General features: G+C 38.2%; 1 protein-coding gene across 1 annotated transcript; it reads right to left on the bottom strand.

The window, feature by feature from the left end:
• Positions 1–231: 231 nt before the first annotated feature.
• On the bottom strand, positions 232–8,795 carry cops2 (COP9 signalosome subunit 2). Its single transcript, XM_038283416.1, has 13 exons — positions 8,641–8,795; positions 8,139–8,252; positions 7,984–8,061; positions 7,751–7,876; positions 5,146–5,235; positions 4,970–5,047; positions 4,638–4,812; positions 4,360–4,538; positions 4,120–4,172; positions 3,121–3,218; positions 2,956–3,038; positions 2,478–2,536; positions 232–728 (listed from the first exon to the last, which is right to left on the bottom strand). Exons 1-13 carry the CDS (start codon positions 8,692–8,694, stop codon positions 584–586), a joined length of 1,332 nt encoding a protein of 443 aa, XP_038139344.1. The 5' UTR covers positions 8,695–8,795; the 3' UTR covers positions 232–583.
• Positions 8,796–18,294: the final 9,499 nt, after the last annotated feature.

The following is an 18,294-nucleotide window of genomic DNA, read 5'->3' as shown; positions in this document are numbered from 1 at the left end:
GATTTTTCTATTATTAATCTATTCAATCTAAAATTTGTGTAGCTGCGAAGTTAACAGCCAACATTAACTCCAGGATTGTCTTCTGTAATTTAAGATAGAACTAGATATCTAAAATCAAAACTCTAAAGTTTTATAAAGATAAAAAAAAAAAAAAAAAACTCATCAATAGCATATATTCATCCAAGGACATATTTAAAACCCGATAGTTATTTGAAAGCAGCTCAGACCTGGTATGGTGGTAAGGGAAATCAGTTTATTCACAGGCAACAGTATACATTAAAATGTATACAGACTTTAATACGGGTTCAAACATTTTTATACAACCAAGATATTTGTCTTGTGCACATGAAAGACACTGCCAATCAACATAAAAAGACAAAAAAAAAATAAAAAATCAGGAGTCCTCCCATCAGAACAAAGAAAAACGTTCCTGGGATTCATGGAGTCTGTGAAACGGATGCATTCTCAAAAACCCGAGCCGTGTTTCTTGTCTGAGCAGGAGAATACTGGCAGAAGCAAAGAAGCATACTTTATGGATGTATTTAAACATGCCAATTCCTTTGTCTTCTCATTGGATATGTCATCATGTGAGCTTGCTAACAATGGCTTGGTTCAAGGAGTTAAGCTGATTTGTCCATTTGTCTAATGCTGTGTAGCGAGCGCCTCCTCTTTTCTGGTAGTCCAATTCTAGAAGCTGGTTGACTTGGTCAATTCGTCCGTGGATTGTGCTGTAACAAATGAAAAAATGTTTTGAAAATTAAATTTTAATAAGGGACATAAATTTTACTAGATCACAACAAATTACAAATTAAAAGCAGGCTTAATTAGAAACCTTTTATTATTAAATTATTCACTTGTACTGGTGAAACAATTCAGCTGGGATCTGATGCTTTGTGCAGCAGATCACTGTTGCAGTTGAACGTTTTTTTATGGATGTCTAAGGAGGACATTCACCAACCAAGCGAAATATTTTACTCCTGTTTGGGTTGCACATTTGATGCCAGAGGTGCCATGACCCATTGAAAATGAACTTCATTCAACTGCTTAAATTTTGTGTTTTTTTTATCTAGCAAAACAAATCTAAAGTCATAAAACAAATCTTAAGTCATAGAAGCCGTCAAGGTGGGGCGTGCATAAATCAGGCTAGTTATGCCCATCTCACCTGCAATTGTTTAAGCTGCTATACAACTCATACTTGATGTTATGTACCTTAACAAACCCTGAATCATTCTGTTGAGATTGAAAAAGGTAAATTTTTCATGTGTATAATCCTCCAACAAATATAAACCTGGGTATCGGTATCGAGTTTGAAATTTTAACATCGTTACAATCCTATCTGTAGGACAACCCTAATTAGCCATGTTTCCATCCAACTGAAATGCAAATTTTAAGATAACTTTTACATTTTCTAAACAAAAAAGGAAATGTGAATTTGCACTTATTCCATTTGGTTTGAAGCAAATTAACCAAGCGACGCAAAGTGTGGTGTTGTCACAGTCGCGCACATTATGTCGTCGTGCATGGCTGTAGTGGACAGGAAGTAGAGGCTGCAATCTAGCACTCACCATAGATCAGTAATGGAGGACAGTTTTAATGAATGTGTTGCTATTAGGGCAAGTTGTTCTAGCGTTAACATGTCAGCCAGCAATAGCGATGTTGCTTCCAGCAATGTACTTTTTTTGAGGGAGTTTTTTCAAATTTTGTCATTTCCATCAGCTTTTCTAATACTGCACATCAAGAAAAGCTGATGGAAACACACCTACCTCTTTCCTCCCACGGTGCATCCTTTTGCTGTGTGTCATCCAACTAAGTGACAAACACTTACACTGACACACACTAAAAACCTGATGTATCAGAGCAGACCACTGTCTGCCATTGCTCTCTGTGCCTGTTCTGAAGCTCACAAGTTTACTTTTAGCACTTTCTACACTAATTATGGGCGTTCAAGTGAGAAAAAAAAAAAAAAAGTGAAACATTTCAATCAGATAAAGTATTGATTTTGTTCAGCTATTTAAGCAACAATAACTCCTTTGTTAAACATGAACCTTAAGCCAAGCTTTTGCTTTCCCCATGTCTAAATGAAACGTGTTGGTGAACCACTGGTCCTTCTTTGGCCCGGTTTTGATAGATACTAAAACTAAACTTAGAACATCTGGGAAAGCTCTTACCCACATATCTAATCAAACTCAATCAAGATTCTTACCCGGGTTTAGTTTTTGTACCTCTAAAACATTTGTCACAAAGCTACAAATAAAACATAACTTAGACTTCTTGTCCCTTACCAATGTAATATATTCTTTGGGTTGTCTAAGGTTTACAAGTCCAACCAACAAATAGACCTTAATGACAGCTGAAGCTTCGACACACTGACTTTATACATGTCAAGGCATCCAAACTATGAGGAAATGCTATTAATAAGAACTCAGGTGTTTTTTTTTCTTTTTCTGTGCACACAAAACAAAGAAGGACAAGCTTACTTATCCAGTATGCACTGCACCAGCAAACTCTCCACGTCACACACGTCAATGTTTAACTCCTGAAACACAGACAGGAAAAAAAAAACAAACAAAAAAAACACAGGAATGTTATTACATCTAAAAGAGAAAAAAAACAAGAGGCACATAATGCAATGCATTAGTGGGACATTATTCTAAGTACTTTAAAATGACAAAGATGGGGGGGGGTAAACAAATCATGAATATATTAACATATGGGTACCTAGTATCTGCATCCTTCTATTAGTAACAATATACAATATTTATTATAGGCAGATAGATTAGAATTGATAAGCATAAAAACAGGCATATACAGGAAAGGATTTGGTAAGATGTCCTGCTAAAAACAATAATGGCTTACACTTACAGATAGTGACAGGGCCATCAGTGTTTATCTGATCATCTATCAACATCTAAAAGCAATGGTGCAATGAAAAGGTCTAATATTGTTCCGACTCACCTTAGAAATGAAAGGGATGTGTATTCTTGTGTATGGTTTGATGAGTTTAATAAGGACTTGAGTTCTAATGTTACGCAGGAGCTCTGAAACGTCACATCATAAAATCAGTCAATTTTTCCAAACCACTGCTCAGGCACGTCGACTCGAGTCACAGACTCCACTCACCCTCTATGTGCTCTCTAATGAAGGGGTCGTCCATTATGTTACTGTGGTTTGCTTTCAAGATTTTCTCAAACTCGGTGATGTCATTGTTCTGGTAGGCGCTGAAAAAGGAAAACATTTTCACTTCTTTTAATAATTTCAATGTCTTTTGAAACTGCATGACAAAATCCGCCCTGAGGGGTCATCGAACATATTGCAAAACATCCAACTTTCTTCTAAACCCTATTCTTATATTAGCTTTAGGTGTCCACTCTTGGCTTCTTGTTTATTTAATCAAATCTTAAATATGAGCCTGAGAAACGTGGCTTAACAGTCAGTATCTTATTCAGTGTAAACACCGGAACAAAAGCTAGCAAACAAGGAAACGCCTGTAAAAGCCTAACTGTGATTTATACAACTACCATGAAAAGACCTAGCTTTTCCTATTTCAATGATGATTATCACAAACAGAAGTGAAGTTCTGACATTTGTTGTATTGTAGCTTGTAGGAATATAGACATGCCTTAAAGGTCTTCACATTTTCTTATTATTGCTTCAAACCTGAACAACTGAACATCTGTTCTGATATACCAATGTAGAGAAGCCAATAATGAGATTAGAGGGGAAAATATGTATATTTTTCATTATGATATTAATAAGGGAGGTGTGTATGTGTGTTTACTTCAACCCTCCTTTATTACATGTCTACAGTTAACAGTTACATTCTATAAAGAGCATCTGTGATCAGCAAATTTGACTTTAACAGCAGTTTAACAGCAGTTAAAGCAATTCACTCAGAAGGATTTAGGCCTGGACTTTAACCGAGCTATTCTAACATATAAAAATATTTTGAGCACAGCTTGAATGTTTAGGGTCATTGTCCTGTGACAAAATTGAGCCACTCCTCCCACAATATAGTCTCTTATCAATTCAAACAGGATCACAGATAAAAACGGTTGTGAAATTGTGACATCTGCTAAAATTACTCTATAGTGTGAACAACATTTGTAGATTGACACTTACCTTACTAAGTTTGTCATAGCTAGGATTTCTGGGTCATTTTTGTATGGTTTGGCCTTTGGGGTGAAAAACATAGGTTAAAGTATAGAAAAAATTTTATTCAAACATTATTTCTCCAATTTTTCTCTGCTGTTTTATTAAATCTACAAATTAGCTGGAATCATTTAACTTAGTTTCCATTTTTCCTACAGCACAATATAAATTAAGTGGAGTTAAATACACCAAAAACAGCTGTTTACCTACCTCTTGAGAATCGAAAGGGTTAATTCCTGACTTCATCAGCATGTTTGCCAAGACCAGGTACTTCAGGCATGTTGTCCTCCTTGGGCTGCCAGACTCATCATAGTTTTTAAAGGCTTCAAAGAAATCTGTGTGTGCTTTCTCAAACTCGCCCTCTCTCAGATGCATCTTGCCACCACACTCTGTCAGGGAGGAATATAAGATGATGCATTCAGCCAACAGCTTTAGGATCACGACATGTGACAGCATCGGTGGCTCTGATGAATGGTAAGTTAACAAACCTCTAATGACTCCCATTATGAGGGGGTGAGGGATGGCGGATTTAATGTGAAGCGACTGCTCATACAAAGCTTTTAGTTTCTTGTTGTTTTTCTGTGCAGTGTACATCTGGATTTCCAAAGCGTAGATCTCCAGCAGCTGCGTGCCTTTCTTCAAGTCATCTTCTCCATCATCTGTCTGGGGTTAAATGAAAAAATGATGGAATAATGAATGAATGTGAAAACTGTCCACGTATTGGTCACAATTGCATTACACTTATCTTTGATTGCTATCATTTCATAGAACGCCCACAGAAATGTCAATTCATGGTAAATTATCTATCTGGATTTAATACCTGACATGACTGGTGAAGTTGTCGGAGTATCTTCTGAAGTTTCCCATATTCTTCTCTCTCCAAGTAAAGCTTTCCCAACTTAAAAAAACCAAAAAACAAAAAGCAAATATGGTGTGCATCAAAGTAGTAAACAACTTTGTAAGCTTACCTAAGACTAAGGAGAGATTCCAACGTACCTTGGTGTTGGTTTTAAACCACAATCTATCATTTTTTGCATCTTTCAAAGCCTCCAATGTGGTTTCATAAAACTCCTGCAGCAAGTCCATCTGTTTCCAGAAAAACAACAATTTAAGACATGCTGCACTGCAGACAGCAAGAACAAGAGTGAATAGGAAAGCAATCTAAGATTACAAGTCTTAAAATACAGTGTAAATATTAGTGTTGCACCGATGCCATTTTTTCGCCACGATACTGATACCTGTTGTCGTCTATAATTCTCTTCTTGACGACTTAAAATTGAAGCTAAGTTTTATAAAAATTCAAAGTTCTTAAAAAGCAGAAAAAGTCTCAAACAAAGATCAAAAAATTTAGGCAGAGGCAGCTGAGTCCGGGTCAAGTGTGTTTATTGCTAAACACAACACATTCACACTGAGCTGGTCACCGGTGAGCCGAAGCTGAACAAATGGTGAAGCCAGCTCCCTTTTATACATTTCTTATCGGTGGAAAACCCCCTTCAGAACATATTTCAGTCTTTGGTAAAGGTCACATTGATATTTATCTGCAAAACACGGTGACATTCATAGACACATCTCATTCTTGTGAGAGCAATCTCTCAGGCCATGAAAACATCTGGTGCATTCAAATCAGAAACTTATGACGGTTTAGTCACAAACATGTCAGAACACATCTTTCCCTTGCTTCAAGCCATGTCAGTCTGGCCTACTGCTCCCCCCTCGTATCTTAGTCAAAGCATCACCCTTTCTGGGACCATTACCGCTCTGTGTGCCTTGAAAATAACAACTCTTTTTGTATGGCCAAATTTTGCTGAGCTGGGCAACCTTGAGATGTCAAATATTTCATTTTTATTGAGTGTGCTTTCTTATCACTAAGGGGCCTCAACCCTGCGTTGTCCTGCAGACTTCACTCCTATTGGGGCCAGGTGCAATAGTTACACATACTCACTGCTCTGCTTTTCTCCTCTCTGGCCTTGAATGGCTCCATTCATTGCTCTGTTTTTTTCCTTTTCCTTTTTGGCCTTGAATTGCTCTTATAACAGTATTTGGGAAAACAACTTTAAACTTATAAAACATTAACTTTATTTTATCTTATGATTAGTGCAGATTAATACACAACACTGTCTGTGCAGTATCGGCCGATACCATCTGTTTAAAACAGATGTGTGTGTATATACGAAGAACCACATACTACTTGGATATGAAATAATTGCCATCATGGCTTTGTCAAGCTGCTGCCTACCTTTGTGAAGCAGGAAAAAGACTAATACAAAGTGAATCCAGTAGAACTTTTTATTGCCTCCCTAAACTTCTGGCTCTCAAAATGGTATCGGTGCCCTATTTGCTGGTACTCGCCGATACCGATACCACTATTTTAGTGCAGTATCGGTTCCATCCATCTTCTTCTGTTTATCCGGTGTCGGGTCGCGGGGGTAGCAGCTTCAGTAGGGAGGCCCAGACTTCCCTCTCTCCAGCCACTTGGGCCAGCTCCTTCAGGGGAATCCCAAGGTGCTCCCAGGCCAGCAGAGAAACATAGTCCCTCCAGCGTGTCCTGGGTCTCCCCCTAGGCTTCATCCCAGTGTAACTTGCCAGGAACACCTCACCAGGGAGACGCCCAAGATATGGTTGTAAATAATAATTGTTTTGTATCGATTGTACCGATGCATCAACACGTCAGCAAGAGTATCAATTTGCTCCTGGATGTAATACTGACTCCGGTGCTGCAGTGGCGCTTTACCGATTTTGAAGTCCTTCCTTCTGCCACTACCCTCTTTCCACCTGCACACACACACTCGCGTAAACAGTTGGCAAGACAGACATGGCTGATACTTGAGTATCGAATATAATCAAAATGTTGGCTCAGGAAATTTGATACTGAATCGAATCGCCATGATGGGAGTGATTTACACCCCTAGTCCAGGAGGCATCCTAACCAGATGCCCGAGCCACCTCAACTGGCTCCTCTCGATGTGGAGGAGCAGAGGCTCTACTCTCAGTCCTCCCAGGAAGACTGAGCTCCTCACCCTATCTCTAAGGGAGAGCCCAGACACACTACGGAGAAAACTAATTTCAGCCGCTTGTGTACAGGATCTCATTCTTTTGGTCATGACCCAAAGCTCATGACCATAGATGAGAGTTGGAACGTAGATCGGTCGGTAAATCGAGTTTAACTTTTTGGCTCAGCTCTCTCTTTACCATAACAGACCGGTACAGTGCACGCTTCACAGCAGACGCCGCACCAATCCGCCTATCGATCTACCCCTCCATCTTCCCTCATTCGTGAACAAGACCCCAAGAAACTTTAACTCCTCCACTAGGGACAGTACATCCTCCCCAACCCAGAGAAGGTACTCTACCCTATTCCAGCTCAAGATCATGGTCTCTGATTTAGAGGCACTGATCCTCATATCCGGTATCGGTGCAACACTAGTAAATATATACAGGGTGCAATGTTAGAGGTCTGCAGAGACCATTGATGGATAAAAAATGTGCATCTTTGCCTACAGAGATTTAAATATTTGTATTTTCTTTTGGAAGAGGGATATTAATATTAATAGAATAATAATAAAGTTATTTGAAGGAACTATAACAGTACTTAAAAGTTTACCTGTTTAGAGGTAGATATGTAATCCAGAATTGAGTTGATGGACTTTTCTGAATAATTCCTGGTAACAGCACTTCGGATGTATGTAAGGAGCTGCTTGTACCTGTTCATCATTTCTGGGAAGTTGGTCTATGGTGACAAGATAAACAATTCAATAAACAGTTTAATCCTGATTTTGAATAAGACTAAAACGAAAAAACAAACAAAAAAACTTAAGTGTATGTTACATGACTTACCAATTTGAAGTTGATTTTTATCATCTGCTTCAGTGCTTTGAACCCCCATTCCCCCTTTTCTCCCTCTAGTTCCAATACCTGTTTAGAACAAATATGAAGTTTTGCTTTCGGTAAACATTCAGATAATAAGGCGATTAAAAGAAATATAACTGCACCTTTTGGAAACTGCTAAGTGCTGCTTTGGGATCGTCCTCCTTCAAGGCTTTGGAGTTGTAGTACTGGTTCTCCAGGTCCACATTTGGCTCGGAATTACTATCCTCTGAATATTCCTAAATTCAAAAATAGGAATATATGAAAAGAATATCCATCAGGGTTTCAGATTCTTTGCTGCATAATTCAGATGTAAGCATGTCAGATTCAGGAGCTAGCATGCAGTTAGCTGACAACATGACTTTGTAACTTGATCATTGATATCATAGCAAAGCGACAATCTTACTTAAACACCTCTATCGATCAATGCCAATGTCTTTTGACCTCATTTAATAACAATAATCGCTACGTAAACAAGGGAGCCACGTTATTAATGCAATGACAGATTCATGTTAGCAAAAAGCTAAAGCTAACTAGCTCCACGCTAACGTGACTTCACTATTAGCTCCCAGCGGAAAGAAACTGTGAAAATTCAAGCGTCGAAAAGGTGATAATAATTTTAAGTACCAGGTCGTAATCCTCCTCATCATCGCACATGAAATCATCCTCCATGTCCGACATTTTAATGGGGTTACTTGTCCTTTTTCAATTAAAGCCAGCAGCACGGGTCTGCAGTATGTTTTTGCAGAGAAGTGGTGAATAGGTGCGGTAAGAAGCAGTGACACATTTTCTCCTATAGATGGTGCTATTGCACCGTCTTTAGTACATTCATATACTTTTAGGTTTTAAACGCTAAGTAATTCGATGTGATTCAGTATTTGCTAAATCTGTATGCATGTGATATTTTAAAAAGGAATAAACTTGTCATTAGAAAAAAAAAATTGCTTTGAGAAGCAGTATTTGTGAGGTTTTTTTTTTTATTATTCAATATAGGCTAAATAATGACATATGTTATTAATAAAAGTTAATTTTACAGTAAATTAATGCCCAGATTACTTTTCAAAATACATGAATTATTTCATAATTATTGTGTTTTTACTCCATGATTAAATAAACCACTGCTGCAACTTAAATAAATAAACCCTGATATATGCATCATACTTGCACTAAATGGCAAATTTTCAAAATCTCTTTAAATAGAACTCAACTCAATGTTCTACTGCATCTTGCACCATATTTATTTATTTACTTATTTGACTGCTCGGAACCTTTCCATATCAATGCGTTTTGCACCATGTTAAACTGGTTTTCCTTCTCTCCACTGTTTACATTCTGATCACTGCTGCACTTATTAAATGGAAATGCTCGTTTCACTGTTGCAAGCTGCTCATTCACTGCTGAAAAGCTGAATGCTTTAAAATTTCGTTTTGTATACACTCTGTGTATACAAAATGAGAATAAAGTCTGTCTAAGTCTGAAGTCTAAACCCTGATGTCTGGTTGTTTAATCACGGCAGCAGACCAATCACTTTTTCCATGTGAGTGTCACCAGCTCACTCTGATAGGTTTAGGTAACAAGTTAAATAACTACAATGTACTGCATTAGCTATATGATATCAAAGTAATTAATAATCATTATTTTTTTTTTTTAACAATCAATAATATATATATATAATTATGAAAATTATTATTTTATAACTTTATATAATAATTGTTAATGAAAATATTATTTTAAATTTCACAATATAATTTATAATATAATTTAATTAAAATATAATTAACAATAATTATAATTCACAGTTGATTAATAATGAAGCATCGAATATGGCTTAGAATTTAATAATTCAACTGTTAGAGAATGTTTTACCCATCGAACTTTATGTCATATTTGTTTTTAATTGTGAATACTATGTATATAAAATTCTGCACTTTAGCCCATCACCCTTGGGAACAAGTGATCCCAGAGGTGGCTTAGTGGCAGACCATGAAATTTAAACCTCCAAATATTTTGCTCAAAACACAGGACCAACATTTTTAGAATCAACATGTATTTGAATTAATATTTATGAATTTAATGTATGTAACCAATGATTTATTTAAATCATCCAATAATCAAATAATTTTTTGGATGGCTTATATATCAGTTCAATCAAAGACATTTGCCACTAAGTAATTGTAGATTAATTTTTTATTGCTTTTTTTTTTTACTAAAAGGCACAACATTCAAAGCTGTGAATGTATTGTGTGTATGTGAAAATTAAGTAAATTAGCTCAAATTAATTTGATGAGACAAAGTTATGTTATTCATTTAGAAATAGTTTTTACCAGACGAATGCCAGATTATTTCTGTGCTCTACAACAGCCCAGATGGAAATTGTTTGTCTGGTTTCTTTGCTCCAATAATTTTAGCATGCCATAGGGCTACTGAATAAAATCAGAAGAAAATGAGTTAGGCATAATTAATCATTAACTTCAAAGATACTGCATTAGATGTGTAGAGGCTTGTAATTCCCGTCACTGTAAATATCCTTAAAATTCCAGATGTGCGTGTCAGATTTTAGTCAGCCCCATTAATCAGTTTCTTGTCCAATGGATTTCGTGACTACTCAACTGTTCTGGCTGCCACACAGAGAGACCGTTGGCAGCATTGCATTTGACCACCTCCCCACCTCATTGCGGGGTTCATTACACATTAAACAGTGTGAAAGATTATTTTATTTAGAGACTCGGAGTTTCTCAACAGAAACTTTGTGCAATCTTCTTTCATGTAATCGACATGTGTTTTATAAATTTTAGGAGAAAAAGAAATGGTGAGTGCTGGTGAAAAACTCAAGCTCTGATCTGATGCAGTCATCTTGGTCATAAAATGTACAAACTCCAGACTCAAATCCATAAATCCACTAAATTCAAAGTCTTGAGAAATCGGAGTTGTGTGATTGTGTTTATTAATGGGTCTTATAGCGCTGTCTTTAGGCATATCATCCTTTGTGTTTCCCCAGACAGAATTAGTGCACATTTTACAGAACATTATGGTTATGTGCCTGGTTCACATGGAGATAAGAAAACTGGAATTCCTGTGCAAAGCTGGTGTGTGCTCCCTCACTGACATGATACAGTCTGTTCGCACCCATTGGCTGACTGCGTGAGAGGCTTGAGTTGAACAATGGTGGCGTGTGCTCTGTCTGTCAGCGTTTCATTAATTGCACAGCTTAGTGTCAACACAGAACACTGAGCACTGATGCCGCAAAAGCATTGAGTCTGAAGGGAAGCCATATGGGCATTCATGTACTTCGTTTTATGATCACAATGCCAACACAGATCTATAAAATGTATAATTAGGCTTACATGTCTAGACAGTGAAATGTTTTAACCCTTATGGAAAAGGGTGATCTACCCAAGCCTATATCTCAAATACCATGATTCCCACACATTCAGCAAGCATAACATTTTCAAGTTCTGAAATGAAAAGCTCTGTGTTTACATCTTTAAGCTTTCTCTGCCCGATTCTTTCCTGAGAAAAGATCACTCGGAATAAACACTTTAACAAACACTTAAAAAAAAATAAAATAAAGTTAGAGTTAGTAATCCTGTTCAGAAACCTTTTTTGTTATATTGAGTGAAATAGTAATTTGATCCTTAGAGTTGTCAATACCTTGTGTATTCAGAAAAAGGAACGGGAAAAATCACATGTGTGTAATGCTATGTTCACACTTGTTGACAGGCATCAAGGTGCATCCAAAGGCCCTGCATCGCATCTAGAGCAGCAGGAGAGGCGCATTTTAACACATCTGAGCAGCTGAAGCAGCACCTCATGAGCTTCTGAGCATACAAGGAGCGTGACGGGCGGCACAAGCAGCGGCTGCTGGAGTTGGAAAAATTGAACTTTTGCTGCTTGATGTACCACATCAGATAATCAGAGAAGCTGATCTGAGGCTGGCAGGAAGACAGACACAGCACTGCTGATGCAGAGCACTACGATCACTCCTCTGAAACAGTTTATTAACACTTAAAATAACTAAAAATGTCGAAATTGGCTGCAAAATATGTTCGCTTTTATTATTCTGGTGCCTGCAGTTTGTACCACATACCTGAAAAACACTAACATCTTCTTCTAGTCGCCACGAACAGTAGGGGCAAACCCCAAAGAGGCGACCGGGCCTGAGGCAGCTGCTGCTGGATTCCCAGTGACAGCGCACCACTGGTATGTGGCAGTCTGTGTGGTTCCAACAGCAAAATAGTGTACCACTTTTTACCAGCTTATCACAGCAAATATAACAAAGCCGCTATCTGCCATTGAACACAGGAGCAGCAGGAGCATCAGAATCATCTCGACACACTTTACTGGACGTGCTTCAGCAGCATCAAAGATGCTCTTGATGCACCTTAATGTGCACAAGCATCAAAAAAGAAGCAGCAGGCGCTTTTTTGCTGCCCAAAGTGGGTCTGGTGTGAACGTAACATCGGAGCAGCAAGCCTGTAAAAACTCTGGCCAATCCCTGGCATTCGGTCTGAATGGAAAAAATACAATCAGATGCCATCATCTCTGTTCCTCCCCCTCTGTGTGCACACTCACCAGGTTTGGATGTTGCCAGAAATATTCACAAAAGCCCCTTCGCAAAACTTGTATGGTTTGTATTGAAAGAAACAGCTGAGTCGTGTTGTGCCATGTGCCATGATCTTGGTTTTGTCATGATGGCTGACTTATCAGAGCCAAACTGCTGCAAAACAGACCTTTTGCAACACATTTCTCTAGAGCTTCAGAACTTCCAGAGCCAAACTTCATATTTCTTGTCCATGTGGCTCACACCAAGGGATCTTCTCCTGAAGATCCCTTGGTGTGAGCCACATGGACAAGAAATCCCCTGTGTTGCTGTGAGCCTGCCTGCTATGCTTCTGCTGGATGAAAACTCAAGCTTTCCAAACAGACATGGACAAAAGGTTTGCAGGTCTGGCACAATTAGGGACAAAACAAACAATATGTCTTCTGATCATTTTGAACATTTCATGTGTTTACTGATGGGTAAAGACAAAGCCAACAGGATGGAATCACATGCTCGACTATGCTACAGTAATATGTTTTGAGCTGTTGTTGCAGCTTGGACAAGCTTTATTTCACTAAGGGTTTAAACACTGATATAACATTAGTGTTCATGTGTTCCTAAGATGCTCATTACATTTCGATGATCAAGTATGACCAAGAGTCATTTAATGGAATCCGCTGCTAGCTATTTCAAAGACGGTGAAGAATCATTTAAATCATTTGACTAAAGGTTACTGGTTCCTGATTAAGCAAATCATTTAATAAAAAATTATTTGGCCAAATAATGTTTTATTCACCTCATGGGTTTGCATTTTGAATTGGTCTGAAAACATTCCAATTTCTTTAAAATTAGTGAAAAGCTAATTTGATCATATCCCAAATTCTTCCAGATAAACTTTGGTTTCAAACACAGAATCCATCTTAAAATGTAATATGTTTTCAACCGTTTTCCCCTTCCTCTTTGTACATAGTAGTTAGTATAGTCTAGTTGAGTTTTACTAGTCTTAGTTGAGAGTGTTAAACTGAAGTACGTTTGACTTGGAGATGAATGATTTTTGTTAATAAAATCTTATATTTTGAACAGAAGTTGTGGTGAATTTATTCCATGTATGTGTAGAAATAACTGTTTGACCATGATTAGTGCTCGAATCACTCTTTCATTTATTGTTCTAACACACAGTTAGTAGGACTGTGTGTCATAAACAGTATATAACAGCTGAAATAATATCTGATTAAATAAGATATTTTACCAGCCCTACAGGGAAGGGCAATAAACATCTTAAAGTATCAGAAACATAAATTCCCAGCGGGCTGGGAATAGAATTCAGCTATAGAATCACAACAGTGGTCAGAGGCAGTGGCAACCAATGACTTTGACATAAGACATAAAAAAAAGAATAAAAATTTTACTATAAAAAAAGAAATATATATATATATATATATATATATATATATATATATATATATATATATATATATATATATATATATATATATATATATATATATATACTGTATAATATATATATTATTATTAATATAATTTTTTGATGTGCAAGATAAATATTTTGTCTTTAAGGGGTTCATAGAATGCAAAACCGAGTTTACATTGTCATCGATGAATAACGATAGTTCAGTGGGTGAAATGGATGTACAGATATGTTCAAACCCCATCTACACCTCCTCTCTATGCAAATCTCAGAATTCCAAACTTCCACCATAAAACAGGCAAATCCAAACAAAGCCCCGAGTTGATGTCAACTCGGGAATGGTACCTTATCTGGTTCTGGCATGTACTTTTGTCACTCCCCGAAATTTATATACAGTCCAGCCCACTGGTTTACCCAAGAACATGAACAGAGGTTGCAAAGATGTAAGACACTAGTTTAGCTGTTTAGCCTACAGTTGGGTTTATTTCTACAAGAATTGCAAAGCAGGCAGGTTTCTGAATTGAAATGAGCCAGGGCCATTGACATAAATGCAGGGTTTCAGGCTGCATGGATAAAGGGGAAATTTTTCACAGTCTTCCCAAAAATCTGAAGACTCGACAGGCATGGATTATTTTTGCCTATCAGAAGATCTGTGCAAAGTTTAATGCTCAGCTGATCATTTGCTCTAAGCATTTTCCAAAGACAACTTTCAAAATCTTGGAAAGTTAAAAGCAGGATTTGCTAAACTTCTTTTACTGAAATGAGGGGCTGTTCCGACTAGAGTCCTGCAACGGGTCGGGAACCCGCGGGTACCCGTCGGGTCACCTGCTAAAATGCTCTTTTGCGGGTGAAAAATACATAAATAAAAATAAACGGGTCAGGGGTCGGGCGGATATTTTTTTAGTGCGGGCGGGTAGTCGGTGATTTTTTTTTTTATGCGTGTGTGCTGTTATGGATATCAGAAATGTTATATTAATCAGGCACTGTGGTAACCCTTGTTGTAGTTTAAAGCCCTGCCGGCAGTGTGGGCTTCCCTCCAAAAAGGCCACAGTCAGTGCATACACGTCTGCTGCAGTGTTAATGGCGCTGTTCTGCAGCGCAGCGTACTATAGCCCATTACTTGATGTGTTAACGGGTCGGGTTGCGGGTTAAATATTAACGGGTCGCGTCGGGTTCGGATTTGAATTGAAGATATCCGCGGGTGACGGGTCGGGTTCGGTAGTCATCCTAACGGGTTCGGGCGGGTGCGGGTTGGTAAAACTCGACCCGTGCAGGACTCTAGTTCCGACCATAAGGCCATCACAACCACTGGCTTCCTGCCCCCGTCTGCTGTGGTTCCCCGGACCAGCCCCGGAGCTGATGGCTCGGTTCGCATGACTAGTGTGTTTCAACTACGTGCTGCACTGTAGTCGACCAAAATCCTGGACGATTTTTAAATTCCCCCCAGACATATTTTTAGGTATGAAAAGTAGGACATGTCTGGGAAATGAGGACGTCTGGTCACCCTAGCATATCAATACTTTCGATGTTTCAGCGAGTGAGTGCTTGTTGCTATGATACGTCTTTGCTCTGCAGCTTTGCATGTTGTAAACCAACCAATCAGCGCACAGCTCATCTAAATATGCATGAGCATACCATAAAAGGAAGAAAACCTATGGTTTCATTCTTAGCCTTTTAACCAGGCTTGAATTAGGGCCCATAGAAAAGCAAATATGCCAGCACCAAATACCCTATATAATCATTCTATGACCCCTTTAATGATGAGTAAAGCTGTTTTCATTTTAGGTCGGATTGGTGATGTATTTTCGCCCTATGGTGCAAAAATCATTTGCAACAGACTCTTGTTAAAAGTTGTACATGCGCATTAGCTCCTCTTGGTACAGAAGTATAGGAGAGTTAGGGGCACATAAGAGGTGTGCTCCAAGGTGGCAGGAACCGTCGTCATAGAGCATCACAATTAATCAGCAGTCAAAAGACAGATGGAGACGGTACACTCTGTTCTTTTCCAGGATACGTTTCAAAAGTTTGGACAGATTATTTTTGTAGAGCTCAGAACAGGTGTACCCAGTATTTGAGGCAGACAAACAGTTTAGGTTTAACAGTTTATCAAGAGCAGAAACTGACCGTGCGCCATCAGCGTCCACAGCGGAAACCTCTGCAGGAGGAGACAACAGGTTAGCGACCTTATTTAGTTGAAAGTGATTGCCCACAAATGTGTGGGTCACTAACCTGGTCTTAATGTCCAGTTCTGGTCCAGGATTAGAGGTAGATCCCAGCTGGTGGGCTGCCAACCACGTGTGGCGGTTGCCACTCAGAGGCCCCCAGATGGTGGGAGTTCGTTCAGAAGCGTGAAAATGAATGTGAGGAGGATGAGCCTAAGAACGAAGCCAAAGAAAAGGTCAGGAACGAGATTGATGGTTGGAGCCAGGAGATCAGGCTCGGTAGTCAAAAGATCAATCCAGTTGCTACACAACAGGCAGAGATCAGGCAGGTAGTCAGGTCAGGTGGAAGCAGGAAGACAAGTCAAGCAATCAGAATCCGATGGGAACAGACAAGCTCAGAGGTCGAGAGGAAGACATGTCAGGATCAGGATGTCAAAACAAAGAACGCTTGAATAAGCCTCACCAATTGCTTGAAATAATCTGGCACTGATGTATGCTCTGAAGGCTGGTTGTATATTGGCTAATGCAGGTGGATCGGTTGAGTGAGTAATGAGAACTTGGCGGAGTTAAGCAGGTGTGTGAAATGAGTGATCAGACCAGGCATCAGTGCTAAGATCATGACAGTTCCAGATTCAAATTTTGTTTAAATAAATTGGTACAATTGATGCCTCATTAAAAAGACTGCTTCGTCTATTTCAATAGTATTTATGAATCAATGTTAACATATAGTGCAATAAAAACATTAAATATGCAAAGAATGTTTAGTTTGGTAAATGATAGCCAAAGTGTACATTGATATATGTACATCTTGTGCTTTATTTTTAGAGCAAAAACAAGAACTTATATCTTGATATATTGTTAACATTTGACAGCTTTGACTAGTTAAGCTACAGCACAACTACTATTGTCAAACTTGTTAGAAAAGCTTATGTTTTTGACTCCCACTGTTGTAACCATTGCATATTGTAGTGGTGATTTTATTTAAGTGTCCTGTTCCTATATTTATAGAGATTTTGAATTATGTTTCTCTGAGATTTTTTGTCTTAAATTAGACCACCTCGCATTTTCTCAAGCCACTTGATGATGTTGATGTTATCAGTTAGGTCGAATTTAAAAGAAACTAACCAGAGATATTCATTTTTTAAACTAGTTCAACTAATTTATTTAGGGGATTTTGACTTTTTATCCCTCAAATGTCTATTCCATAATATTAATATCTCCTCTTACTTTCATGCTCTTACACCGCTTTGATAACCTTAGTCCTTCTACTGCCAACTCACTTGTAGGTCATTACTCATACATGAACAGAAATACACACACAATCAAACAACCTGCAAAGTTGGCAACCTTGCACAGCCCTCCCTTAGGCCATCATGGCTGCTTTCACTTTTCCACTAATGCAATATGCGTGACTAGCCGGGTTGTTTTTTCTCTTTCTATTTTTCTGTTGCTGTTTTACTTTTTACAAGGTATGTTGAAGCGTGTCTCAATTTAATGCAACAACCTCCTTGATGTGGGGCTGAAAATTAAGTCCAACTTCCAAGGGCTGTAATAGTTGCTTTGGCCGCCCACACACACTCCCGCTGCATCACACGCAAGCATATTTTGGTATGTGAATTAAACAGGGTATGCAATGTTTGCAGGGATATCTGGGGATTCTCCGTGATATAAATTTACAGAGTCCCGAATTACAATCCAGTGAACACTTTTGTTGTAGCTTGGAATAGGTTCATGATACAACAATGTACCCGAGACAATCTAGTGCAAACATCAGCGAGATAAAAGAGCATAACTAAATAAAGTTTGACATGGACTGACCTGGACTGAGGTCATCTGGATGTGAAAGCTTATATCAGTTTAATTTGTTCAGTCATGAAAATAAATAATATCAAAATTGGACAATTTCTTGGCAAGCACATTAATTATGATGGCTGGAAACAAAATTGTTTCTTTTATTTGTTTTCTTTTAGCAAAGCAAAAACTCTCCTGAAAGTGAAAGACTGAGATAAATGGTTTATTGATCCAACAATCTGTATGTAAGCAAGAATTGAAGTCAATTATATTTCAACATTAATTCAACAATGCATCTGTGAGCACAAAAGTATTTTTTTTTTCTGATGTTAGCCAAAATAACACAGAATATCTATCAA

Source organism: Cyprinodon tularosa, unplaced genomic scaffold (assembly GCF_016077235.1).
Source record: "Cyprinodon tularosa strain WSP-4 unplaced genomic scaffold, ASM1607723v1 ctg193, whole genome shotgun sequence".
In the NCBI taxonomy this organism is placed as follows: Eukaryota; Metazoa; Chordata; class Actinopteri; order Cyprinodontiformes; family Cyprinodontidae; genus Cyprinodon; species Cyprinodon tularosa.
This window is presented reverse-complemented; position numbering and strand designations above follow the sequence as displayed.

What these genes read in the sequence shown, in the direction of transcription:
- cops2 (XM_038283416.1), bottom strand. Translation starts at nt 8,694, where the DNA reads ATGTCGGACATGGAGGATGATTTCATGTGCGATGATGAGGAGGATTAC. An exon ending in ATGAGGAGGATTACGACCTG is followed by an intron (nt 8,253 to 8,640) that starts GTACTTAAAATT and finishes TTTTGAATTTAG; the next exon opens with GAATATTCAGAGGATAGTAA. An exon ending in ACATCCCTTTCATTTCTAAG is followed by an intron (nt 2,537 to 2,955) that starts GTGAGTCGGAAC and finishes TCTGTGTTTCAG; the next exon opens with GAGTTAAACATTGACGTGTG.